General features: G+C 38.0%; 2 protein-coding genes across 2 annotated transcripts; one reads left to right on the top strand and one right to left on the bottom strand.

The window, feature by feature from the left end:
- The first annotated feature begins 124 nt into the window (after positions 1 to 124).
- Positions 125 to 2495, top strand: LOC129242292 (uncharacterized). The gene is made up of 2 exons (XM_054878861.1): positions 125 to 575; positions 2148 to 2495. The coding sequence occupies exons 1-2, from the start codon at positions 212 to 214 to the stop codon at positions 2381 to 2383; spliced, it is 600 nt and encodes a 199-aa protein (XP_054734836.1). The 5' UTR covers positions 125 to 211; the 3' UTR covers positions 2384 to 2495.
- LOC129242291 (cilia- and flagella-associated protein 52) lies at positions 2363 to 23401 on the bottom strand. The gene is made up of 10 exons (XM_054878860.1): positions 23062 to 23401; positions 22795 to 23004; positions 10442 to 10545; positions 9946 to 10373; positions 9705 to 9877; positions 9408 to 9637; positions 3305 to 3521; positions 2996 to 3233; positions 2790 to 2933; positions 2363 to 2689 (listed from the first exon to the last, which is right to left on the bottom strand). The coding sequence occupies exons 1-10, from the start codon at positions 23274 to 23276 to the stop codon at positions 2456 to 2458; spliced, it is 2193 nt and encodes a 730-aa protein (XP_054734835.1). The 5' UTR covers positions 23277 to 23401; the 3' UTR covers positions 2363 to 2455.
- Positions 23402 to 26849: the final 3448 nt, after the last annotated feature.

The following is a 26849-nucleotide window of genomic DNA, read 5'->3' as shown; positions in this document are numbered from 1 at the left end:
TCCCGTTTACAATTTCTATTAACCGGATCCTTAACCTTTGTTATCTTTGCTTATGTTATCAAGCACCAATCAATATTGGTTTCTTAAAAGTTGTTGCTGAAATCTCAGTGAGCATTGAATTTCCTTTCGATTTTATATAGTTTTCTTTTCTTCACTTTTTACTTAATAAACAAACCCGTTTACAAGATTTCAGTAAAATAAAAATTTGAGAATGTTTACAATTTCAAAATTTTCTGTACCACGCATTTTACAAGTCTTCGCAGTAGCACGTCAAGCTGCTAGCAAATCTGGTTGCAAGGGAGGCGGCGACAAAGGCAAAGACTCACCCTCTAAAAAAGATGGAAAAGGTGATACCAAATGTGGGTCTGCTAAGAAAATGTCTAAATGTGAAAATAAAAAAGATGGAAAGGATGCGAAAAAAGATGAGAAAAAGGATGCAAAAAAGGATGCAAAAAAGGATGCAAAAAAAGAATGTGTCTCATCTAGTGGTGGTGATGGCAAGACACCCTCAGAAAGCTTAGGTGGTGTTGGAAGAGAAATCAGTTGCAAAGAGAAAGTAAAAAAATCTGCTAAAGGTAAACTTAAATCTTAATAGGTCTTCGTATTTCAATATCATATGGTAATACCGTTAGTCTCTCTGTTCCTGAACTAAGCTACTGCTTTTCGCATTTCATCTTAATCACATATTGGAAAGTTAATTCCATTTCGTATCAGCAGAGTGAAGAAGTATTCTCTATTTAGGAATCTTTAAGTAAATTTCAAATACGCTCGCCAGCTGTTCACGTTCGTCGGAATGAGATATTTCATCCACTTTCTGTTCCCTTCGGAAAAATCCTTTTGATGGCCCTGTAGTATAGTGCATTAATCCTTCTGTTGCTGTTGTAGCAGTTTACCAAATTCTGCTAAGCGCGGTGAAGTCATCGGCCGTCATCGTAAATCTTCACTAGTGGTAGGTCCAAGAAATGTTTCTACGCGTGTGAGTCCAAAGGACTGAATTTTAAGAGACAGCTGAAGCTCTTCAATAGGCTTGCGTCAAAGCGTCCGCAATCAGCGGGGTGTAGACTTCGATGACGACATTAGAAGAGCAGGAGTTCATAAAGTTCGGGAGAAACTCCCGATGAATCTTATTTGTGGCCTGTCTGTATACAGGGAGGGTCCAGTGATTGTCGAGTGCAGTGCAGTTAGTTAGGTCATATAGATGACGTACTTAGAAGGTGACTTAGCCTTCAGCAAGCACCTACTGGAGTGCTTCTCAGAAAGAACTGCTTGTTGTACATAATATTATGCTTCCTAACTGGGAGCATAGATGTCTCACTAAGCTGTTGTTAAAATTGGGGCATCAGGAGACATCCCAATGCATATCATTAGAACAGGCGACCAGATAGGCGATACATACTTTAGAACCTGCCAGCTAATTGCCTTAAATGTCACCAGAAACGTTTCTTTGTTTTTGCTCCAAGTGCTAAAGGTATGCGACGTGAAGACCTGGTTGCGGTTTTGGAAAGCAAACTTTCGAAAGTTACCCGATGTAACTTGAGATTATTGAATGCCGATATTGTTGTTTATAGCTTTAAGTGCTGTATACTTTACGGAAACCATATTGACGTGTAGCAGGTGTCAGATGATTCGTTAAGAACGGAAGTAAACGGACTTCAATGTCTTCAGTATTGGGGGAAAGGGAGGTATCAGGCGATAGGGCTCCCTTTGGTTGGCGGGCTTCCCAGATTTCAGTGGGCAACCACTCCTCCTGCTTTCCACTTTTCAGTTATAATAAGAATGACCATGGATCTATGTTTGTCAACATCTGATTAGCCCGTCGCGAGCAATGGCTTTTCAATGCTCTGATTTTTGCCTACAGAAATTTGGATGCAAGTGCTGTTCTGTACTGATGTTATCCACAAAAGAGTATGGATTCGATATTAAAAAATATCTTCCTTCTTGCATCGCGCCCGTAGGAAGTGAATGTTCCTGCATAATAGCTCTTATAATTTGCATTGTCAAAACCATGGAAGGCAGCATTATATTTAAAATAAAAATATAAAAAAAATTAATCCTAATTATAAAAGTGGGCTTGAGGCAAGCCCCCCTAAATTTATCCTTTCCTCCTTTGGTATGTTTCTTTTTTTCTCAAATTTTTATGTCTACAGGTGCCAGCACAGCGGGAGCCTTTAAAAAGATCTGTTTGTTCGGTGTCATACCGACGATTGTACTACTGAATGTTTTAATATTCTCTACAAGAACTCATGACGAGCGTGAGGAGTTCAAAAAGTGGCCACATCTTTATAAGCGCGACAAGACCTTCCCTTGGCGCGATGGAGTAAAATCGCTCTTCCACAATTCATATGCCAACCCTTTGCCAGACTCAGGCTACGAAGACGATTAAGAGTTTTATTTTATGTCCAATATATGTATATAAAATATTTTTTCGAAATGTTTATCAAAAGTATGAAATAAATTAACATTTTTTTATATCCGGTATATAATCACAATTGATATCCGGCTGCTGCTTCATATTAACTGGTGGGCATTCAACGCAGGCAACATTGTCCTTTGGCGAACTTTTCAAGAGATCGTCAATTTTTTCTTCCTTAGAGCTCCTGGAACTGGCTGAAGCACGTTGTGTTCCCGATTTCGTAACAACTTCTGACGTGGCTAGTTGGGGAGGAGGATTGGGCTTACCCCAAAATTCCTATATGTTGAATAGAGAAAGTGGGTGAAGTGGATGCAATTAAGCAATTGGATGAGGTATACAAATAAATATTTCATTCCAAATATATATTCATACTCGCCTCCGGTACATCCCAAATGATAATTGAACCATCAATGCTGCCAGTGATACACAATCGACCATTCGGGCTAAATGCACAGCTCATCACAGGCGATGAGTGCTCGTAGCCGGCACAAACAATTGTTCCACGATTATAATCCCACACCTGCCAATTAATACATTTACAGTTACAGCTAAAATAATAAATCAATTGTAGAGGGTACTAACCTTAACAGTTTGATCGCTTGACACTGTGAGAAAGTAATCACCGGTTGCATTGATATCCAAATAATTGATGGAGTTCTTTTTCGTGCCATGTAATTCACGTATAAGACTACCGTTATAAACCATCCAATAACTAATGCGTCCATCAGATCCACATGTGAGCAATTGAACACCAGTTGGAAAGTAGCGAGCACACATAAATTGTGTGTTGGAGGTAATGACAAATTTGCGGGTCATGCGACTGAGAACAAATTAAAAAAGTTTTGCAAAACACATAGTCCAAATAGTTTCATTTATAGTAAAATCACATACTTTACATCCCAAATAACGCAGGAACCATCAACACAAGCTGATATAACCTCTGTATCCAAATTATTAAAGTCAAGCGAAGATATCTGGCCAGAATGATCCTTTAAGACACCAAGCAAACTTTGACGAAACGGTTCAATTTTCCAAACACGCACTTGTCCCTCAACGCCGCCGGTAACGAGCAAACGGCCAGTCGATGAAATTCTTAATGCGCTGCATCCTGAAGTTAAATTGAGTAATCAGATAATTCGAGGGAAATTATTTTTCTCGCAAGGCGCATTCATTAAAAGTGGTGGCACTAGAACAACAACAATGTTCTGTACGTTTGATTGTCAAAGAAAAGTATTGAGAAACTAGAAAACAAATAATGAATTCGCCTTGTTTCATTCTAAGCTGACAGCCACATGGACTTGGCGAAAGAAAAAAAACAACTCAGCAGATTTACTAACACCACCTTTAATAGATTCGCCTTGTTTTCTCCCCAAGTATACTTTTCAACAAGCTTATGACCTATTTTATTGGAATAGTTTTTACAAGTATGCCGAGAATCGGGTAAGGAAGGCAGAAATCTACACTATAACTATAAAGAGGAAAACTTTGTTTGTTTGGTTGTAATGAATAGGCTCAAAAACTACTGGACCGATTTTAAAAATTCTTTCACCATTCGAAAGCTACATCATCCACGAGTAACATGGATTATATTTTATTTTGGAAATAGGGCCCGAGATATAGGTCAAAACGTGGACCCAGGTAACCTTCGTATGTGTATGTACAATATGGGTATCAAATGAAAGCTGTTGGTGAATGCTTTAGTTCAGAGTATTTTTCATGCCGCTCCGTGACTAGGGTCTCGAGATAGAGACCAAAACGTGGAGCCTAGAATGTGTTTGTACAATATGGATATCAAATTGAAGCCGTTGGTGAATGCCTTAGTACAGAGTATTTTTCATGCCGCTCCGTGACTGGGGTCTCGAGATATAGGTCAAAACGTGGACCCGGGTAACCTTTGGTTGTGTATGTACAATATGGGTATCAAATGAAAGCTGTTGATAAGTGCTTTAATACGGGGTAATTTTCATACCTATTGATGACTAGGCTCTCGAAATATATGCCAAAACGTGGACCCGCCGTGTCTTTGCACCGAATTAAACCAAACTTACGCACATTGTTAAGTAAGTGTTGAAAATGGGTTTCGTAAAGTTTGGTTGTAATTCGGTGCAAAGACACGGCGGGTCCACGTTTTGGCATATATTTCGAGACCCTGCGGGTACAGCGTTCTTTTGAACCAGCCATAATGTCGCTTACTTTTTTAACGCTTGGGGCGGAACTGAACTGTCAAATTGACAGTGTGAGTTACAATGTGTCAATATTTCTTTCTGATTTGGATGCCATAAGGAAAAAACGTAAGTGCAACATGTAAAAATTGTTTGTGAATTTTTTTGGAGTGGATTTAGGAACAGTGAATAATTTCTTACGAAATTTGAGAATTTAATGTGAAATCCGAATGAAATTATGTGTTCGTGGAAAAAAAATTTTTTTTCGTTTTTTTTTTTTGAAAAATATAAATGGATAATGGTTAAAAAAGCTCCAATGCTTAATAAAACATATAAATTGAAACGAAAAATTCATGGATGATCAGGAAAAAAGACGATTGTTTTTTCATATGCGTTGATTTGAAATTTAAAAACAATCTTCTTTTTTCCTGATTTTCAATTTAGAAAAACAAAAAATATTGTTTATGAAAAAGCGCTTGAATAAAGAATAAAGAAATAAATAATATGAAAATCTTATATTTTCTGTTCTAAACCATATCTATTATATTTTAGTGTGCCCAGCGAAGGGGGCCGGGTTTGCTAGTTGCTTTATATGCCTGTAAACGAATGCTTGGAATAAGATGGGATCTTCAACCTTAGCATATATTATGGCTGTATAAGGCGGTTATACGATCTATTTTATCGTATGGTTCGGTAGTTTGGTGGAAAGCTCTAGAGAGAGAGTACAATAGCAAATTACTCGACAGAATACAAAGATCAGCCTGTGCAATAACGATCGGTACAATCAGATCATATCCTAGAGACGCTCTCTAATCACTGACACACGTCATTCCAATAGACCTATTTAGTTATAAAGAAGACGGCAACCATGAGTGCGTTTAAGTTCAATGAAGCGAGTCGCTGGAAAGAAAAAACGTATGGTCAAGCCAGTGTATTATTGCGACAAACTCAGTTAACCTAGGTGAGATCGACTACACCGTCCCGACGGTAACATTCAAAAGAATTTTGCCACTCTCTTTCCATCTAAGGAAAAATGAAATAAGGGATTCTCTTTAAACAACTTCGACACTAGTCTATACAGATGGCAGTAAAATGGACTGTGGTGTTGGAACTGGTATATATGTACATATTCTCACAGACTTAAAATTAAGAAATCCTGGCGTCTCCCTAATACCAGCAGCGTCTTCCAGGCGGAAGTACTGCCAATTGGGTAAGCCTGTAGGCTACTACTAATCGCAGATTTCTCTTTTAAGGGCAATATCGCTATTCTTTCGGATAGCCAAGCTGCAATCCAGGCACTGGGTTCGGCACCAACAAACTCTAAAATGGTGGAACACAGTAGGAATAGCCTTACCACCTTGAGTGAAAACCAAAATTTACCTTAATCTGCGTCCCGGAACATCTGAACATTGAAGGTAACGAACTGAACTGGCAAGTGGGGGATCTGCCATGAGTAACGCTCTTGCAGAATCGGCATTCACACCATTAGGTGCAGTCAAGAGTACAATTTCTCTAAAATACCTCCGAATCCCGGATTTTAAATGGAGAGACCAGACGAACTGCAAAATTGGCAGGACGTTACGGCCCACTTACAACCTCAAACAAGCGTCAACATTGTTAAACATGAAACGACAGGACGCCTGGAGACTAACGGCAGTCATAACTGGTTTTTGGTCTGTCGGAGAGCAAGCAGCCAAAATCCCTCACAACAACCAGTGTCACAGTTGTAAGCAACCGGAGAAAAAGGAAACAATCTATAATTTCCTCTGTGAATGCCCTGCTATATGGAAGGACAGAATGTTAACCCTGGGCCAACCGCTGTTCGAGAGTCTCGGAACAACTCTTTGGTTTAGACGTCAACAACCTAATAAGGTTCTTACATTGCACAGGCTGGATATAGTCGTGGTGTAAATAACCGTTAAATCAGTTGGTAACGAGGATGTAGCCACAAAATGGGGCGGAAGCGCTAATTGGATTCTGGAAGAATTACCACATTAACAAGCGGCGATGCAGAATCTGTTTCAAAGCACATAAAATAAATGGAATTTTCTGGCACTGTCCGATCTGGGCAATTTATTTAATAAATACGAGCGATCATTGAAGAGGACCGTTCAAAATCAATAAGGGGCCTTGTGAGAGAGCTTAGTGCTTCTAAGTCGAGCTGTCCAAGAAGATCTCCGGTATAAATCCTACGTTAGGCGGGGAAGACAGTTTATGTCGGAGTAAGCACGAGAACAGCGAGTTATCCAAAATTAAATACTCTGAAGTGCCTGAGAACACCGAACTTTTGGCAGCTTCACTTATGGCGCAGTTGAGCGTGAAATCTATAAGTATTCTCATAACACTATTTTTTCGCTAAAGGCTGCAGTTAATACCGTTATGATCAATATGAATAGGGAACTTTTGATTCGGGCACGCAGTCGTTTCCGGACCGAAATCGAGGAGCGCATTGCAGCTAATGGAAATTTCAATGGACGTTTTTCATAGATATATTGGGTTGGGGAATAAGTTAATAGCGTTTTTATATTTTCTTTTATTTTACAACGATTTGTTTGCTGTTTGGCAAAGGGTAAGTATTCATTCGATAGAACTCTGTCTGCTCTATGTTAACTACGTTAATTGAATTTTTTAGTTATTTAATTATGACAACATCCGATGAAGCGCCGCTTGGAGTGTTCGAGAGAAAGGTTCTGCGTAAGATTTTTGGTCCTTTGCACGGTGGCAACGGCGAATATCGCAGACGATGGAACTATGAGCTGTATGAGCTTTACGACGACATAGACATAGCGCAGCGAATAAAGATCCAGCGGCTTCGTTGGCTGGGTCATATCGTCCGAATGGATACAAACGCTCCGGCTTTGAAACTATTCGATGCGGTACCGGCTGGTGGTAATAGAGGAAGAGGAAGGCCTCCTCTGTGTTGGAAAGATCAGGTGGAGAAGGACTTGACTTCACTTGGTGTGTCCAATTGGCGTCGGTTAGCACGAGAAAGAAACGACTGGCGTGCTTTGTTAAGCTCGGCCAAAATCGCGTACGCGGTTATCGCGCCAATTAAGAAGAAGAAGAATTTTTTATTAGCTCTGAGGCTTAGAAATGGAATATCCAGGAGAAAAAAATCAACATATTCAACACCTGCTCTTCTTTGCTTTTTATCGAGGTAAAAAAGCTGCCGAAGCGGCCCGGACATTTGCGACGTGTATGGGGAAGTTGTCATAGGCGAGTCTGGTTGCAAAGTTCAAAAATGGTGACTTTGACGTCGATGAGAAGTCCCGCAGCGGAAAACCTTCTGAATTCGACGAAGAACGTGTCAAATCACTTCTGGAGGAGAACGGTGGAAGGAGAATTGGCGGAAAAAATGAACTGCAGTCGTAAAACGAATCTCAATCACCTTCATTTAATGGGATTTACCAAAAAATTAGGAGCCTAGGTTCAACAAAAACCGGAAAAAAATCACCTTCAAATTGCTTCTCAGCATCTCGTCCGGCTTCGAGCAACACGCAATCATAAATAGCACTTTTTGTATCGAATCGTCACGGGAGATGAGAAATGGTGCCCGTACAACGATATGAAGCAAAGAAGCCGATAGTCAAGCCGGATCTTCATCCAAAGAAGATCATGATATGTGTTTGGTAGGACTGGGAGGACATGGTACACTGGAAAATGCTCTAGAAAAATGCCACGGTCAACAAGAGGTTTTACATTGCCCAGCTACACCACTTGAATGAGGCTATTCGACTGAAAAGACCTAATCGACATGGTCAAACCATACTCCTTCACGATGACGTCAGGCCCCACATTGCACAAGTCGTCAAAGCTGCACTCCGGCATTGACCGATTACCATCTTTCCCGCTTTTCCGACAAAAAAATGCAAATTTTTTATCAAGCACGGGGCTCGGCACCCGAAGTGTAACTTATTAAAAAGGCCATACATTTAGTTTGGAAAATTACTTTTCAATTCAAAGTAAAAAATGTGTGAAAATAATATAAAATAAGAATCAATTTACTTTTGGTCGATATGACCACTTTTCCTCGACTATGGCCTTGAGACGGTCCAAAAACGAATCGCAACCTGCTCGAATGTGACTTGCAAGTACATATTTGGCACACTCGCGGACAATAGCTTTTTTCAGCGCCTCGAGACTGGTGAGTCTTTTAGTTTGGACCCTGCTCTCCAAAATGGTCCAAAGAGAATAATCCATCGGAATCGGGTCTGCTGAATTTGAGAGCCATTCTGTGGAAGTTATGAAGTTCGGAACATTGTGTTTTAGCCATTCTTGTTTCTCTCGAGCTTTGTGAGACGGTGCCGAGACATGTTGGAACGTCTATGGTCTACTACCGAAACGTTTGTCTGTCCACGGATTCAAAGCAACCTCTCGAATACTTTCCCGATAATATTTTGTATTTACCTTGACGCCAGGCTCGATGAAAACGATTGGAGAGCGCCCATCTGCGGCTACAAAGCGACCATCTGGTGCGAAAAACAAAAGCTTTATTTACTTTGAGGTGCTCGAGCTCACGAACAGCCGCTGGTTGTGATTTTTCAGCCAAATATAATACAATCACACTATTACGTTTGAAATCCATTACTGATTTTCTTTTTTCTCGTCTACTCTCGGCAAAAATGTTTTCGCGCGCTTGTAAACAATACTCTGGACTGTCATTTAGCCAACTAAGAGACAGTTGAGCGAGCGGTCTGAAGTTGGTTACACTTCCAGTGCCGAACCCTGTACATATGGGTGTGCCTAAAACTTTATGAACTCGTAAGAATTACATATTATTCCGTTTCATTTTTTTTATTGCCCCGCATGATAAGAAAAGTTGTAGTACAAACCTTTATTATGGGCATTTGGTATGGCGTAAATCAAACGACCTGTGATGGGTGTAAATGCGCGTATAACACCATCATTCCACGCTGATACAATACTGCTGCCATCATTGGTGAATTGCAAAGAGACACACTTGAAGTTGTAGACCATAATACGCAAGAGTTCCTGCAAACGTCCAATCGACCAAATTCGTATGCTCTGATAGCCAGCAGAGGCAAAAATAGTGGATAAGTTCCTGTATACAAAGAATGTCAATTCTCTTAAACTCTCTCTGCGTGTAATTGTAAATTTATGCTACTCACTTTGGAAATACAATTTGATTTACTGGCTTTCGATGGCATGTCTTTAACAATTTACATGAAAATTTTGCAATATTCAAAAACCATATTTCATTTTGGTCAGTTGAAACGAAGAACTCGTTACCATTAATATTCACCAAAGATGTTACGGCTGCATTTACAATGGCGCGCTTGAGCTGAAAATAAGGTAAATAAATTACACGATAAAAGTAAATATAAATGTGTATCTGCGTTTTGAACATACCGTGCGAAATATTGGCCAAGTTGGACTTGGATAATCCTTCATCATTTCAAGAGTGACGTCCTTTCGCTCCTCCACCAATTCCAAGGTGCCATCGCCGGCACCTACCAAAAGCAGACCCTTCTTTACAATATACAAATGGCGTACCCCATTCACAAAACGTTCACAGTCTTTGCCGTACGGTTTGCGGGGATTATGCTTTCCAAAAGCACCTATCATCGCCGCCATCATACCAGTTTGAGTAACATTGACAGGATCACAGCAGTTGAGTACGACCTTCACAATATCACCCGTCATTGTGCCTAGATACAGGTATTGATCGTTTGTGTCGACCTGCATACCCGTATAGATTCGCTGAACTTTGCCAACATGCACATCTTGGACATGGAGTTTCTTCTGTTCGCGCTGAATGCTCCACATACGCAAGTGCCCTAAGTTGAAGTAGTTAAAAAAGAATTAATGATTTCTAAACTCAACATAGAAAGAATTTGCTACTTACGATCACCAGCGACAATGAAATGAGATGGACTGTTATGTAGCGAGCAGACAGTGAGCCCGAAGCCGGATATTGAGCGAGACGCCGGAGCTTGACAGATCGGTGTACTAAGAAAAATTTGATAAGCATTGGCCTTAGTATTATCATAGTTTTTATTATTGTACTATATTTTTGACGTGATAACGTCTTATAATTCGATTTAACATTGCTCATTAGTGTTACCTTGCTCATATGTATTGTAGTTACCTTGCTCATATGTAGTTACCTTGCTCATTGCCGTTACCTTGCTCATTTGTTCATTGCATTGCATGAACTGCAAGCGAAAGCGCGGAACGAACGACAAAGCAAACAAAGCAAACGAACGGCAACGTTCGACATCTTGCTCGCTCCTACTTAAGTGAGCGTATATATGTATGTATATGCGCATATGTACATATATAAATTCACGTATTTGTATTTGCATATGTCTTCTTATTGATTATTATTAATTTGATTCACTTGAAGAATTTAAAATAAAACCAAGTTTGTTAATAATACCTGTTGTTTTAAGGGGGAAGTCTACTGTGACAAGGGAAAAAACAGACTTATTTTCCGGATTTTATTTCTAACAAAATATTGCTCGTACATAAAATCTATTTAAACTCTTATCTTTATTATATATTTAAGTTTTTGAAAAAAAAAAAAATTAAGTAAAAATATTCAAAATGGCCGCTGTGGCACTTCTGCAAGCGCAGGTCCGCTTTTCTATACGGTGTACACGATATCTCGAGTTCTGATAAATGAATCAGCTTAAAAATTTAATTATATATTCTCTGTAATAGTGTCTCTCGTCTGACATAGGATTTTTTTGATATCGTTATTTGTTAAATTGTTATAAACAATAGTAACATCAATTTTAGGCAAAAAAAAAGAAAAAAATTTCAAGAATTTTTTTTTCAACGCCAAAATTTTTTATCGACATAATCCTATGTCAGACGAGAGTCAATACTATGTATATGATAACAATATTTTGTTTTTTTGTTTTAGATCACCGAAACGTAAGATTTCATGTACACCGTTTAGGCACCTAAGAAAAGCGGACCTGCGCTTGCAGAAGTGCCACAGCGGCCATTTTGAATATTTTGACTTAAAATTTTTTTTTCAAAAACTTAAATCTATATATATAAATGTGAAAATCTGTCCCTATGTTCGCTTATAACTCGAGAATGGCTGAACGGATTTATCTTATCTTGGTCTTGAATTATTCGTGGAGGTCTAGGGAAAGTTTTAAAGGTGAGAAAAATTCGAATAATTGCCGGGAAAATGGTCAAAACGTGGACCCGGGTAACCTTCGGATGTGTATATACAATATGGGTATCAAATGAAAGCTGTTAGTGAATGCTTTAGTTCAGAGTATTTTTCATGCCGCTCCGTGACTAGGGTCTGGAGATAGAGACCAAAACGTGGACCCTAGAATGTGTTTGTACAATATGAATATCAAATTATAGCTGTTGGTGAATGCTTTAGTACAGAGTATTTTTCATGCCGCTCCGAGACTGGGGTCTCGAGATATAGGTCAAAACGTGGGCCCGGGTAACCTTCGGATGTGTATATACAATATGGGTATCAAATGGAAGCTGTTGGTGAATGCTTTAGTTCAGAATATTTTTCATGCCGCTCCGTGACTAGGGTCCCGAGATAGAGACCAACACGTGGACCCTAGAATGTGTTTGTACAATATGGATATCAATTGGAAGCTGTTGGTGAATGCTTTAGTACAGAGTATTTCTCATGCCGCTCCGTGACTGGGGTCTCGAGATATAGGTCAAAATGTGGGCCCGGGTAACCTTCGGATGTGTATATACAATATGGGTATCAAATGGAAGCTGTTGGTGAATGCTTTAGTTCAGAGTATTTTTCATGCGGCTCCGTGACTAGGGTCCCGAGATAGAGACCAACACGTGGACCCCAGAATGTGTTTGTACAATATGGATATCAAATGGAAGCTGTTGGTGAATGCTTTAGTTCAGAGTATTTTTCATGCCGCTCCGTGACTAGGGTCCCGAGATAGAGACCAACACGTGGACCCTAGAATGTGTTTGTACAATATGGATATCAATTGAAAGCTGTTGGTGAATGCTTTAGTACAGAGTATTTCTCATGCCGCTCCGTGACTGGGGTCTCGAGATATAGGTCAAAATGTGGGCCCGGGTAACCTTCGGATGTGTATATACAATATGGGTATCAAATGGAAGCTGTTGGGGAATGCTTTAGTTCAGAGTATTTTTCATGCGGCTCCGTGACTAGGGTCCCGAGATAGAGACCAACACGTGGACCCTAGAATGTGTTTGTACAATATGGATATCAATTGGAAGCTGTTGGTGAATGCTTTAGTACAGAGTATTTCTCATGCCGCTCCGTGACTGGGGTCTCGAGATATAGGTCAAAACGTGGACCCGGGTAACCTTCGGATGTGTACATACAATATGGGTATCAAATGAAAGCTGTTGGTGAATGCTTTAGTTCAGAGTATTTTTCATGCCGCTCCGTGACTAGGGTCTCGAGATAGAGACCAAAACGTGGACCCTAGAATGTGTTTGTACAATATCAATGTCAAATTGAAGCTGTTGGTGAATGCTTTAGTATAGAGTATTTTTCATGCCGCTCCGAGACTGGGGTCTCGAGATATAGGTCAAAACGTGGGCCCGGGTAACCTTCGGATGTGTATATACAATATGGGTATCAAATGGAAGCTGTTGGTGAATGCTTTAGTTCAGAGTATTTTTCATGCCGCTCCGTGACTAGGGTCCCGAGATAGAGACCAACACGTGGACCCTAGAATGTGTTTGTACAATATGGATATCAATTGGAAGCTGTTGGTGAATGCTTTAGTACAGAGTATTTCTCATGCCGCTCCGTGACTGGGGTCTCGAGATATAGGTCAAAATGTGGGCCCGGGTAACCTTCGGATGTGTATATACAATATGGGTATCAAATGGAAGCTGTTGGTGAATGCTTTAGTTCAGAGTATTTTTCATGCCGCTCCGTGACTAGGGTCCCGAGATAGAGACCAACACGTGGTCCCTAGAATGTGTTTGTACAATATGGGTATCAAATGGAAGCTGTTGGTGAATGCTTTAGTTCAGAGTATTTTTCATGCCGCTCCGTGACTAGGGTCCCGAGATAGAGACCAACACGTGGACCCTAGAATGTGTTTGTACAATATGGATATCAATTGAAAGCTGTTGGTGAATGCTTTAGTACAGAGTATTTCTCATGCCGCTCCGAGACTGGGGTCTCGAGATATAGGTCAAAACGTGGGCCCGGGTAACCTTTGGTTGTGGATGTGCAATATGGGCATCAAATGAAAGCTGTCGATAAGTGCTTTAATGTGGGGTAATTTTCATACCTATTGATGACTAGGGTCTCGAAATATATGCCAAAACGTGGACCCACCATGTCTTTGCCCAGCGAAGCGGGCCGGGTTTGCTAGTATATAATAAAGATAAGAGTTTAAATAGATTTTATGTACGAGCAATATTTTGTTAGAAATAAAATCCGGAAAATAAGCCTGTTTTTCCCCTTGTCACAGTAGACTTCCCCCTTAATGTTATAATTATTAATTTTTTTATTAATGGTCTATGGATAAGTTCGTGCGGTTTTACAACAGATGGCGAAACTTGATTATTATTCCATCGATCCACATTTCCAAACATTCATTGGAGAGCTACTGTCGTAAGGCACAAACGTCAGTATAAGTTTTTTATTTGAAGCGTAAACAACAATATTTTTACCACACTTGAAAATGTCGAATTTCGTGCCAAATAATGTGTTTTTGCGGAGAATTCTTTAATATGAAGAAAAAAGCAGCCGAAAGTCATCGTATCTTGGTGGAAGTTTATGGTGAGCATGCTCTAGCTGAGCGAACGTGCCAGAAGTGGTTTGCACGCTTTAAAAGTGGTGATTTTGGCCGCGCCGCCAAAGTTCATGGATACCGAATTGGAGGAATTGCTCGATCAAGATCCGGCTCAAACGCAAGAAGAGGTTGCAAAAACTTTGGGAGTTGATCAATCAACCATTTCCAAACGTTTAAAAGCCATGGGAATGATCCGAAATTCATGAAATGTGAAGGAAGAAATGTATTTTAATATTTACCATATACCTTATAAGATATGTTGTCTATACTAATATTATAAAGAGGAAAACTTTGTTTGTTTGTAATGAATAGGCTCAAAACTACTGGACCGATTTTAAAAATTCTTTCACCATTCGAAAGCTACATCATCCACGAGTAACATGGATTATATTTTATTTTGGAAATAGGGCTCGAGATATACAATATGGGTATCAAATGAAAGCTGTTGGTGAATGCTTTATGATATGTTATGTTATGTTATGTTATGTTATGTTATGTTATGTTATATTATGTTATGTTATGTTATGTTATGTTATGTTATATTATGTTATGTTATGTTATGTTATGTTATGTTATGTTATGTTATGTTATGTTATGTTATGTTATGTTATGTTATGTTATGTTATGTTATGTTATGTTATGTTATGTTATGTTATGTTATGTTATGTTATGTTATGTTATGTTATGTTATGTTATGTTATGTTATGTTATGTTATGTTATGTTATGTTATGTTATGTTATGTTATGTTATGTTATGTTATGTTATGTTATGTTATGTTATGTTATGTTATGTTATGTTATGTTATGTTATGTTATGTTATGTTATGTTATGTTATGTTATGTTATGTTATGTTATGTTATGTTATGTTATGTTATGTTATGTTATGTTATGTTATGTTATGTTATGTTATGTTATGTTATGTTATGTTATGTTATGTTATGTTATGTTATGTTATGTTATGTTATGTTATGTTATGTTATGTTATGTTATGTTATGTTATGTTATGTTATGTTATGTTATGTTATGTTATGTTATGTTATGTTATGTTATGTTATGTTATGTTATGTTATGTTATGTTATGTTATGTTATGTTATGTTATGTTATGTTATGTTATGTTATGTTATGTTATGTTATGTTATGTTATGTTATGTTATGTTATGTTATGTTATGTTGTGTTGTGTTGTGTTGTGTTATGTTATGTTATGTTATGTTATGTTATGTTATGTTGTGTTGTGTTGTGTTGTGTTGTGTTGTGTTGTGTTGTGTTATGTTATGTTATGTTATATTATGTTATGTTAATGTTAACTCATTCTCTATATCCATACAAAATATCTATCAAACAAATAAAATTAAAATTTTCTTTTGAAAAATGCAACCATTCAATCAGTATTTTCTTATGACGTTATCACGTTAAACTATCGTCAGTAAACCGACTTTACAGACAACCTCTTTTTTTGTACATTTATTATTGACGACTCTTTTTACGATCGCTTTATGCGTTTTCAATGGAAAGCGATCCAATACATACAACTTCCAATTGTGCAACTTATTTAAAACACGTCTAGAAGGAGAGTGGGTCCATTAATAACAAGTAAATTGATATAATGTCTAACATGTTTGCCGTATGCTGCGACTTAAATAGCAATAGGGCAATAGGGAGCATAGGCCCTCGACAAGACTTATGTTGGTTTCGTTAATCTGTTTTGATCTCTGACAGGGTAGGTGATTAGCCTGCCGCTATCAGTCCTAAGTAGTGAGAATGCGCATCTGTCGTTGCTTAGGAACAACGCCTTCTTACTGCTTGGAGCGCCATCTGTGTTTTTTTAAATTTTTCTGCCAGAAGAATCGCACAGATGGTTGAGGACTTCGCTAAATTTGGTGTGTCTGCGCTATTATCGCTGCTGCCCGCTTCTTCTTGCTGGCGCCACTGATGCAATGTGCAACTGTGTGTTTTTTCTTTGTTTTTCTTGTTTTAGCGGCCACAATGCAAATAATGCGGCTATGACTATTGTGCGGGAGTAAGGATGGAAAGGAAAAGTTTTTGGGGTTGAAGAATTAGATGTGTTTTTTGTCTAGAAAATCTAAGGATGAATAAATAATAAAGAAACAAATCTTATAATTTAGTAACACTTGTGAAATGGTCGTGGCTGAGCCCCATCTAACTCCGATCGAAAATTATTGAGAGAGGCTAAAAGGAAAATGTTTACGCATTATTTCACCGCACTGAGAAAACAAGAAAGGGCATTTCTAAGGCCGTGTGTTAGGATTTAAAGGCTTTAAGGCACTCAGATACTCGGTAGTCAACCAAAATTATTCTACTAGCCTGGTTGAGCGCATTTATTTATTTAAGTCAATGGTAACAACCTGGCTAGATTTACAGGGTAAAATACAGGGTCCGGCACTCCAAGTGTAACCAATTAAAAAGGCCATAAATTTAGTTTAGAAAATTACTTTTATTCAATTCAGGGAAAAAATGTGTGAAAATAATACAAAATCAAGAAACAATTTACTTTTGCTCGATATGACCACCTTTTGCCTTGGCTATGGCCTTGAGACGATGCAGCAACGAATCGCAAGCTGCTTGAATATGACTTGCAGGTATTTTGGCCCACTCGCGGACAATGTCTTTTTTCAGAACCTCGAGACTGGTGAATCTTTTAGTTCGGACCTTCCTCTCCAAAATGGCCCAAAGAGAATAAGCCATCCGATTCGGGTCTGGTGCATTCGAGAGCCATTGTGTGGACGTTATGAAGTTCAGAAAGTTGTTTTTTAGACTTTCTTGGTTCACTCGAGCTTTGTGAGTTGGTGCCGAGTCCTGTTGAAACGTCCATGGTTTACCACCGAAATGTTTGTCTGTCCACGGCTTCAAAGCAACCTCCAGAATACTTTTCCGATAATATTTTGCATTTACCTTGACGCCAGGCTCTATAACAACAATTGGAGAGCGCCCATCTGCGGTTACAGCGGCCCAAACCATTATCTGTGGCGGGTGCTGCCTCCTGGTGGTCAATTGATGACTCAAATTCTCATATGAACGGTCGGTCAAATAAACCCTATCGTTTTGGGAGTTTACGAATGGCTCAGTTTGAAAAATTTTCTCGTCAGAAAACACAATGTTCGGAAATTGACCAAGCGACCAAGCGAAGCAACTCCTTCGCTCTCTCAAGTGTGACTTGTTGATGCTTTGGTATGAGATCATGCGCCTTTTGGACCTTGTAAGGCTTGTCTTTGAGACATTTTTTAATATGCGGCGGATGCTACGGTCAGATATTTTCAGTTCTTTCGCTATTTGATTGCCACTTCGTCGCGGATTTCGCTCAAGTCAATAAGTGACTTAAACAGAGGCCTTGGCATCGCAAAATTAAGATGAAGACTTTTAGTAAGAATAAGATGAGCAAAGAGTCTAAAATTTTGAACTTTTTCAGAGTGTGATTTTAGAAGATTTCGAGACCATAAAAGAATAAATGTGAGTACTCGGAGCAAAGTCCCGCTAATATTTATTATGAGAACGTTTCGAAGCGAGAAGTTTTGAGCATTTTTTGTGATTATATCTAACCAGGACTTAAGTTTTAAACATACCTCTATTAAATCTATAAAATACGCTTTTACTATGTTTGGATTTTTCTTTAATTTAACAAATTCCATTTGAAATATTTTTACGAAAATGTTTAAAACTACATACATATAATCAGTTTTTGCTGATTTATTTCACCCTAACAACTTCTCTATTAGTTGCTGTTTTCTTAAGTTCGTTTTTTGCAATTAGTACTGCTTAAGCATGAACATCAAATAATAGAAATACAGTGAAATTCTCCATTACGGACAGTCCTTATAACCGGACAGCTCCAATAACCGGACAAATTTTGGGCACACAGGTTTTTCATTCATTTTTTCATATAAATATCATCCTAATAAACGGACACTCTAATAACCGGACGCGGACAAAGTATTTCAAACCATTTTCATAAAAAAATTTCTCATAAACGGACAAAATTCAAAAATATCACAAGCAAGCTTTGTTGTTCATTATAAAAATGAAATAGGTGATTCCTCTTTTAACATGTATGCACACAATCAAGCCCTGTGTTTTAAATTAAGAGTAGTTTTCCATTCAGTTTGTTAAGTCAGTTGCATGCGAATGGTTGCGTTCAAATTTCGTAATAATATGGTGCCGAAAAAGAAGGTACTTCCTATCAAAGGAAAAATGGAAATTATTAATGTTTTCGAAAAAAATAAATTATCAGTACGTGGAATTGCAAAAAGGTAAAGTGTAGTGAGCCCAAAAATTTAATGGTAGGTACACGTTTCTTTTGTTTTGAAAGGTTCAATATTGGCAAAACACAAGCTGCTGAAATCAATAAAAATAAAGAAAAAATTCGTTCTAAATGGGAGTCTGGAGTTAATGTAATTCAAAAGCGAAGCTTTCTTAAAGAAGGCGGCTCTGAAATATTCAAGATGTGTTTTAATTGATTCGCTAAGGCTAGAAGTCAAAACATTCTGATTTCTGGTCCCATTTTGAAACCAAAGGCAATGGAAATTGCAGGCAAACTGGTTGTACCTAATTTTAATGCTTCAGATGGATGGTTAAACAAATGGCGAATAAGGAATAATGTTGCTTTCAAATGCGTATCTGGCGAAGCTGCAGATGTAAACCAGGATGGTGTCGAACAGTTTAGGACAAAACTGCCATCTCTGTTGACCGGTTACAAGCCTTAAGACATTTACAACGCAGACGAAAGTGGGCTTTTTTTCGTGCCTTACCTGACAAAACCCTCGCTCTTAAATCCGAAAAATGTGTGGGCGGTACACTATCAAAGAAAAGACTCACAATTTTGTTCTGTGCTAACATGGCTGGAGATAAGAAGCTGCTTTTGGTTATAGGTAAAGCAGCCCGTCCTCGATCTTTTAAACATGTTCCAATCGCAAAACTGCCAGTGGATTGGAAGTCTAATAAAAAAGCATGGATGACTCGAGAAGTAATGAGTGAATTGCTGCAGCAATTCAATCGAAGAATGAAAGCCCAGAATCGAAAAATTATCTTGTTTTTAGATAACGCGGCTCCTCACCCAAAGGAATAAAACTTAACCAACATAAAAATTATTTTCTTGCCGCCAAATACAACGGCAGTTAGCCAACCCCTTGATCAAGGTATAATCCAAAATTTTAAAACTTTGTATAGAAGCTTAGTTTTAAAACACTTGCTATCTAAAATTGACAATACAAGTTCAGCCTCAGAGCTTTCAAAATCGATTAATGTACTAGAAGCTGTGTATTTCATCAAAGCATCTTGGGATAAAGTGGAAGGCACAACCGTCCGAAATTGCTTCCGTAAAGCAGTATTTTTGGAAACTAATGAGGATCTTCCAGATTTTGATTCTGAAGATGATATTCCACTGGCAATCTATACTAGGCTTCAGGAAGGACTAGACTTGGCAAATAATTTGGAAGTGTTCTCCAAATGGATCAAAATGTTTTCACTGAGGACAGCAATATAGAAATTCAATTTGACCAACAAGATGATACTATGGACATAAGTGATTCAGAAGATAAATTTTCAGAAGAAATAAGTGAGCCTATAACATCATATGATGAGGCTTTAAAACTTGTTGCGGGCTTGAAACAATTTGCAAAAAATGACTATGTAGCTTTTCAGCACATTAAAAATATCGAGAGTCACTTTGAAAATGAACATTTTAAATTAAAGCAATCAATTTTTTCAATCAAACTAGTATTGAAATGTAAAGACTTGTACAATGTAATTAATCGATATATGTATGTACATATATGTATTTGTATGTAATACTAAAGTATGCAAATATTCTTTACTTCCAAAAATTTCTTAAATAAACTATGTACAACACAATTTATATGTGTGGTATATATTTTGTGATTTCATCCCTTATAAGCGGACATCTCCCATAGCCGGACAAAAACACTGCGACGGTGAGTGTCCGGTTATAAGGAATTTCACTGTAGTTGTTTCTAATAGCGGTCACCCCTCGGCAGACAATGGAAAACCTCCGAGTGTATTTATGTCATGTAAAGCTCTTCATTAAAAATCATTTGCCGTTAGGAGTCGGCTAAAAACTGTAAGGAACAGCATTTGTGGAACAACATCAAGACGCACATCACAAATAGGAGGAGAAGCTCAACCAAACACCTAACAATATTTTGCTAATATTTGTTTTTTATTAAGACTTTATATAAAATTCAGAATGCATCAGAAATTGGAAGAAATTCGATTTCACGAGGGCGTGCTGTTTGGAAGGCGCTTTAAGTCCTGGACAGTGACAATTGACAGTGTATGTTACGTCTTGATGTTTTCCTACATGGAAAAAGCCCCCCTCCGAACCACAGACTGTTTATACTGCAAAATTTTTCATGGCAGAAATGCACTCACTAAAATGCACAACTATTGGAAATAACTTTTTTCTTCCATTTAAGGCAGTGACTACCACAGAAATGTTCCTCTCAAACTATATTCGGTTCTCGCTACATCGTGATAAATTCGGCTCTGCTAAAGGGTGTTTTTTGACGTGATAACGTTTTATAATTCGATTTAACAGGCTGCACGCACGAAAAAATGTGTCGTTACCTTGCTCATTGCCGTTACCTTGCTCATTAGTGTTACCTTGCTCATTGCCGTTACCTTGCTCATGTGTCGTTACCTTGAATGAACTGCAAGCGAAAGCGCGGAACGAACGACAAAGCAAACAAAGCAAACGACCGGCAACGTTCGACATCTTGCTCTCTCCTACTTAAGTGAGCGTATATGTGTATGTATATGCGCATATGTACATATATAATATAAATTCACGTATTTGTATTTGCATATGCCTTCTTATTGATTATTATTAATTTGATTTACTTGAAGAATTTAAAATAAAACCAAATTTGTTAATAATACCTGTTGTTTTAATGTTATTATTATTTTTTGACGTGATAACGTCTTATAATTCTATGTAGCCGGCTGCACGCACCAAAAAATGCGTCGTTACCTTGCTTGAACAGCATGTTATGTTATGTTATGTTATGTTATGTTAAGTTATGTTATGTTATGTTATGTTATGTTATGTTATGTTATGTTATGTTATGTTATGTTATGTTATGTTATGTTATGTTATGTTATGTTATGTTATGTTATGTTATGTTATGTTATGTTATGTTATGTTATGTTATGTTATGTTATGTTATGTTATGTTATGTTATGTTATGTTATGTTATGTTATGTTATGTTTTGTTATTTTATGTTATGTTATGTTATGTTATGTTATGTTATGTTATGTTATGTTATGTTATGTTATGTTATGTTATGTTATGTTATGTTATGTTATGTTAATGTTAACTCATTCTCTATATCCATACAAAATATCTATCAAACAAATAAAATTAAAATTTTCTTTTGAAAAATGCAACCATTCAATCAGTATTTTCTTATGACGTTATCACGTTAAACTATCGTCAGTAAACCGACTTTACAAACAACCTCTTTTTTTTAGAGGTTAGGTTTTCAAGATGAAAAAAAACGTATATAACTTAATGTTTTGGCCAAGAATTTAGCTTTATTATAAAGATAAGGGTTTGCCATTATGTTTTAAAAATGATTTCGGGCAAGTGGCCGCCGCGGCTGGCTCGAATAAATTCCAGCCGAGAGGCCCAATTTTCGACCACTTTTTGCAGCAATTGGGGCCGTATGTCAGCAATAACGCGCCAAATATTCTCTTCCAAGACGTCAATCGTCTCGAACTTATCTGCGTAGACAAGCGACTTCACATAGCCCCACAAGAAATAGTCCAGCGGTGTTATATCGCACGATCTTGGAGGCCACGCCACAGGTCCACGGCGCGAGATAATGCGCTCACCAAAAGTTTCCTTCAATAAATCGATTGTTGCGTTGGCTGTATGGCATGTAGCGCCGTCTTGTTGGAACCAAAGGTCGTCCACATCAACATCGTCCAATTCAGGCACGAAAAAGTCATTAATCATGGCTCTATAGCGCTCTCCATTGACTGTAACATTATGGCCGGCTTCATTTTTAAAGAAATATGGACCAATGATTCCCTCTGCCCATAGAGCACACCAAACAGTGACTTTTTGAGGATGTAACGGCGTCTCAGCAATGGCTTGTGGATTATGTTCACTCCAAATGCGATAATTTTGCTTATTGACATACCCATTCAACCAAAAGTGAGCTTCATCGCTGAACAAAATTTTCTTCGATGCGTCGCGCGAACCGAACCATTATTTTCGTAATAAATTTGCACGATTTGCAAACGTTGTTCAGGTGTAAATCTATTCATTATGAAATGGCAAACTAAACTGAGCATAAATCAAGTGACAGCTGTCAAAAAGACCATCTACGAAAAAAGTAGTGCCAACTTGAAAACCTAACCTCTAAAAAAAACCCTTTACTACTGTTTGTTGTTGTAAGTTTTGTCGTTTGAATTTTAAGAACTTACCGCGCATCGGTGTCCAAGACAATTGCGGTGCCATCATCCCTTCCACCGACAGATACTAAACACTTCTCATCTGCCGTAAATGCAATCGATTGCACCAACACCTTGTGCAGATCATGTCGAGTCAATTGCTCACGTTTTGCGAAATCCCACAAAATCACATAAGCTGGAAATCCCATGTGATTTCGTTGACCAGATGCCAAATATTGGCCACTGCAAGGAAATGTGAAAATTGAAGTGGACGACAGAAATAAATAGAGTTTGTTATACCTTTTGCTGATTGTCAGACAAGAAACGGAATGTGTATGCCCGCTTAGGAACTCCTGTTTGTTGTTTAACGTATTGGCAATGCCAATTTTATTGCCCAGTGGGTAAATCATACTCACCTTATCCGGATGCAATTGAAAACCGTTTTCGACCTTGCCGTTAGCACCGAAAATCGCGCGCGGCTCCAATTTTTTTACTTCAACCAGCATGTCAGACATTATTTTCTCTTAATAAGTTGCACTAATTTTTGATAAATCGTTTATTTTTCATAAGCAAATTCGTAATATGAAAAGGTTTGTTTAGCAAAATAAATGTGTACGCAATGAAATCGAATATATTTTTTATACAAGTGTCAATATAATTGACAATATTTAAATGGAAAACTTTTCAAAGTTAGAGATATTTTCAAATTCAATTCAGCAGAATGATTTACAATTTTTATGTTCTATTTACATATATGAACTATTCAAATTTTATAATCACTGTACAATAAATGGTGAAGTTGATACAATACATACCTATCCATGTATGTGTGCCTGAGAGTCCAGCATAGTTACCTTGTTGAGTTGTTAGGCTGTATAAACAAAAATAAACTTACCGGAACTTTGAGGAAAACCATGGTTAAAGTGAAAATTCAGAAAAACGCAGAGAATAAATTTTTCGAGTGAGGCCCTGCAGAGGTCGATTGTTTTTCTTTAACAAAAAAGGGCAGCAAATATTAAAAATGTTGGGCATATCATCTAAGGGGCATACAATCTAAGGGGCTGTTTTGCTACATATGTACATACAGTGAGTCAAAAAAGTTTAAGTACACTTAAGTTTTGTTCAAAAATTTACTAAAATAATTTTTATTTTTAAATATTGTATAAACATAAACTTTTGGGATGTAGTGTAAAAAGAGAATATTATTAACTTAGTTTCACTCCTTTCACCTCTCTCACTGTTGTGAGTTGAAGAATAATTGTCGTAAAGGGGAGAGAGAGAGCTAAAACAGCCAAAAAAAGTTTACGTACGTTGTTATTTTTTCGTTGTTTCTTTTTCCAAAACTTACGGTTTTTCTCCGTTATTTCTTATTATCGCTTAAATGATCAAAGTTGATAGTATATTGATGCAAATGGTATGTATAACTATTAATAGTTTTGTGTTTATGGTGGCAGTTAACGTATATGATGGGTCGCGGGTGTGAAATATCAGTCGATTTGCGTAAAGTGATTATAAAATTATATTTAGAAAAAAAATCTTTGCGTGAAATCGGCAAAATTATCGGTAAATCACATTCCAGCGTGCAAGGAGTAATTAATTCTTATATAAACTCTGGAAATATTCGGCCAAAGCCGCGATCCGGCCGGCCAAAAAAACTCTCACAGAGAGACGAGCGCCGAATCTTAGATTCAATAAGGTCTAATCCCAGAAAATCTGCTGTGGAAATACAGGAAGAGGTGCAGCAAAGCGTTGGAATAAGCGTCCACCCACAAACTGTTCGAAATGTACTCCATAAGGCTGGGTACAATGGTCGAACACCGCGTAAAAAGCCTTTTATATATAAAGTAAATAAAAAAAAGAGGATTGCCTTCGCTAAAGACTATTTGAACAAGCCCGAATCATTTTGGAGCAACGTAATTTTTAGTGATGAGTCTAAATATAATTTGTTTGGTCCAGATGGAGCCGTAAAAGTTTGGAGAAAACCAAATGAGCAGATGAAAGTGAAAAATTTGGTACCCACAGTGAAACACGGTGGCGGTAACATTATGGTTTGGGGCTGTATGACAGAGGCTGGTGTTGGAAAGCTTGTGTTTGTTGACAATGTAATGGATAAGCACCTCTACCTAAAAATCATGAGAGAAAATCTTGAGACAAGTGCGACACAATTGGGGTTTGAAAAAAATGGGTTCTTGTTTCAACGAGACAATGACCCGAAATATACGTCATATTTGGTCAGAGAGTGGCTTCTATATAACTGCAAGCAACTACATACACCTCCGCAGTCCCCGGATCTAAATCCTATGGAGCACATCTGGGATCTGCTCGAAAAACGAATACGTAAACACACAATTACTTCGAAGGAATCCCTAAAGAAGGCTTTATCGACTGAGTGGATGAAAATAACCCAAAATGATACCGGAAACTTAGTGAAGAGCATGCGGCGGCGCTTACAAGCAGTTATCGATGCCGGGGGAGGGCCAACGAAATACTAATAACACTTAACCTATAAGAATTTTGAAATGTTTTTAATATTTTCGGTTAAGTGTACGAAAACTTATTCGACGTGCGCTCAGGACTTTTTTCATTTTTGTATAGCTATTTCTATGTTTTAAGTTCGTAACCCATGAAAAAGCTTATTTTGTGTTCGTTAACCTTTAAATATATCTATTTCGAAAAATAAATTTTATTTTTAGATTGTATGATAGAGTTTTTATTGATAATTTTCTAAAATTTCAGGTGTACTTAAACTTTTTTGGCTCACTGTATGTATATGTAGATATGTTTGTAACATACAGCTGTTGACAGCTAATTAGAAACGACACTCATTCAAAATAAATTTTCCATTTTCCTTTTAAACACGTATTTTCATAACTTTTTGCCAATTTTATTTAAACATATGATAAACTTAAAAACTAGTGGAAAACAATTTAATCCCAATTCTTTATTAAATATATATATATTTTTTTAAAGCATGTGAAATGCACGATTTGGATAGGGCAACTAATTAGAAACAGTAATGTAATAGGACTATGGTTAAGTTCGTGCGGTTTTTTTTCGAAATTTGAAACTTTATTGACGTAAAATGGTTACAAATTTAATATTCAAAGTATTGTCCATCGCTTGCTACTACTTTTTCCCATCTTTCTGGCAATTCACGGATTCCCTTTGTGAAAAATTCGGTCGGTTTTGCCGCAATCCACGAATCGATCCATTTTTTGACTTCATCGTAATTACGGAAGTGCTGGTCAGCCAGGCCATGTTGCATCGATCGGAAGAGATAGTAATCGGATGGCGCAAGGTCTGGACTATACAGCGGGTGGGGTAGGACATCCCATTTGAGCGTTTCTAAGTATGTTTTGACCACTTGTGCAACATGTGGCCGAGCATTGTCATGTTGCAAAATAACTTTGTCGTGTCTATCGGCGTATTGCGGCCGTTTTTCTCGCAGTGCTCGGCTCAAACGCATCAATTGTCGTCGGTAGACATCCCCCGTAATCGTTTCATTCGGTTTCAGTAGCTCATAATACACAACACCCAGCTGGTCCCACCAGATACACAGCATAACCTTCAGGCCATGAATATTCTGCGCCGACGTCGATGTTGAAGCATGGCCAGGGTATCCATACGTTGCCCGACGTTTTGGATTGTCGTAATGGACCCACTTTTCATCGCCAGTCACAATTCGATGCAAAAAACCCTTTCTTTTGTGCCGTTGAAGCAGTTGTTCGCATGCCATAAAACGGCGTTCAACGTCTCTTGGCTTCAATTCATACGGCACCCAATGGCCTACCTTTCGGATCATTCCCATGGCTTTTAAACGTTTGGAAATGGTTGATTGATCAACTCCCAAAGTTTTTGCAACCTCTTCTTGCGTTTGAGCCGGATCTTGATCGAGCAATTCCTCCAATTCGGTATCCATGAACTTTGGCGGCGCACCCTCGCGTTCTTCGTCTTCCAAGCCAAAATCACCACTTTTAAAGCGTGCAAACCACTTCTGGCACGTTCGCTCAGCTAGAGCATGCTCACCATAAACTTCCACCAAGATACGATGACTTTCGGCTGCTTTTTTCTTCATATTAAAATAATGA

The sequence above is a fragment of the Anastrepha obliqua genome, chromosome 3 (genome assembly GCF_027943255.1).
Source record: "Anastrepha obliqua isolate idAnaObli1 chromosome 3, idAnaObli1_1.0, whole genome shotgun sequence".
NCBI classification, from domain to species: Eukaryota; Metazoa; Arthropoda; class Insecta; order Diptera; family Tephritidae; genus Anastrepha; species Anastrepha obliqua.
Note: the sequence above shows the minus strand (reverse complement) of the source record. Positions and strands in the feature narration are given on the sequence as shown.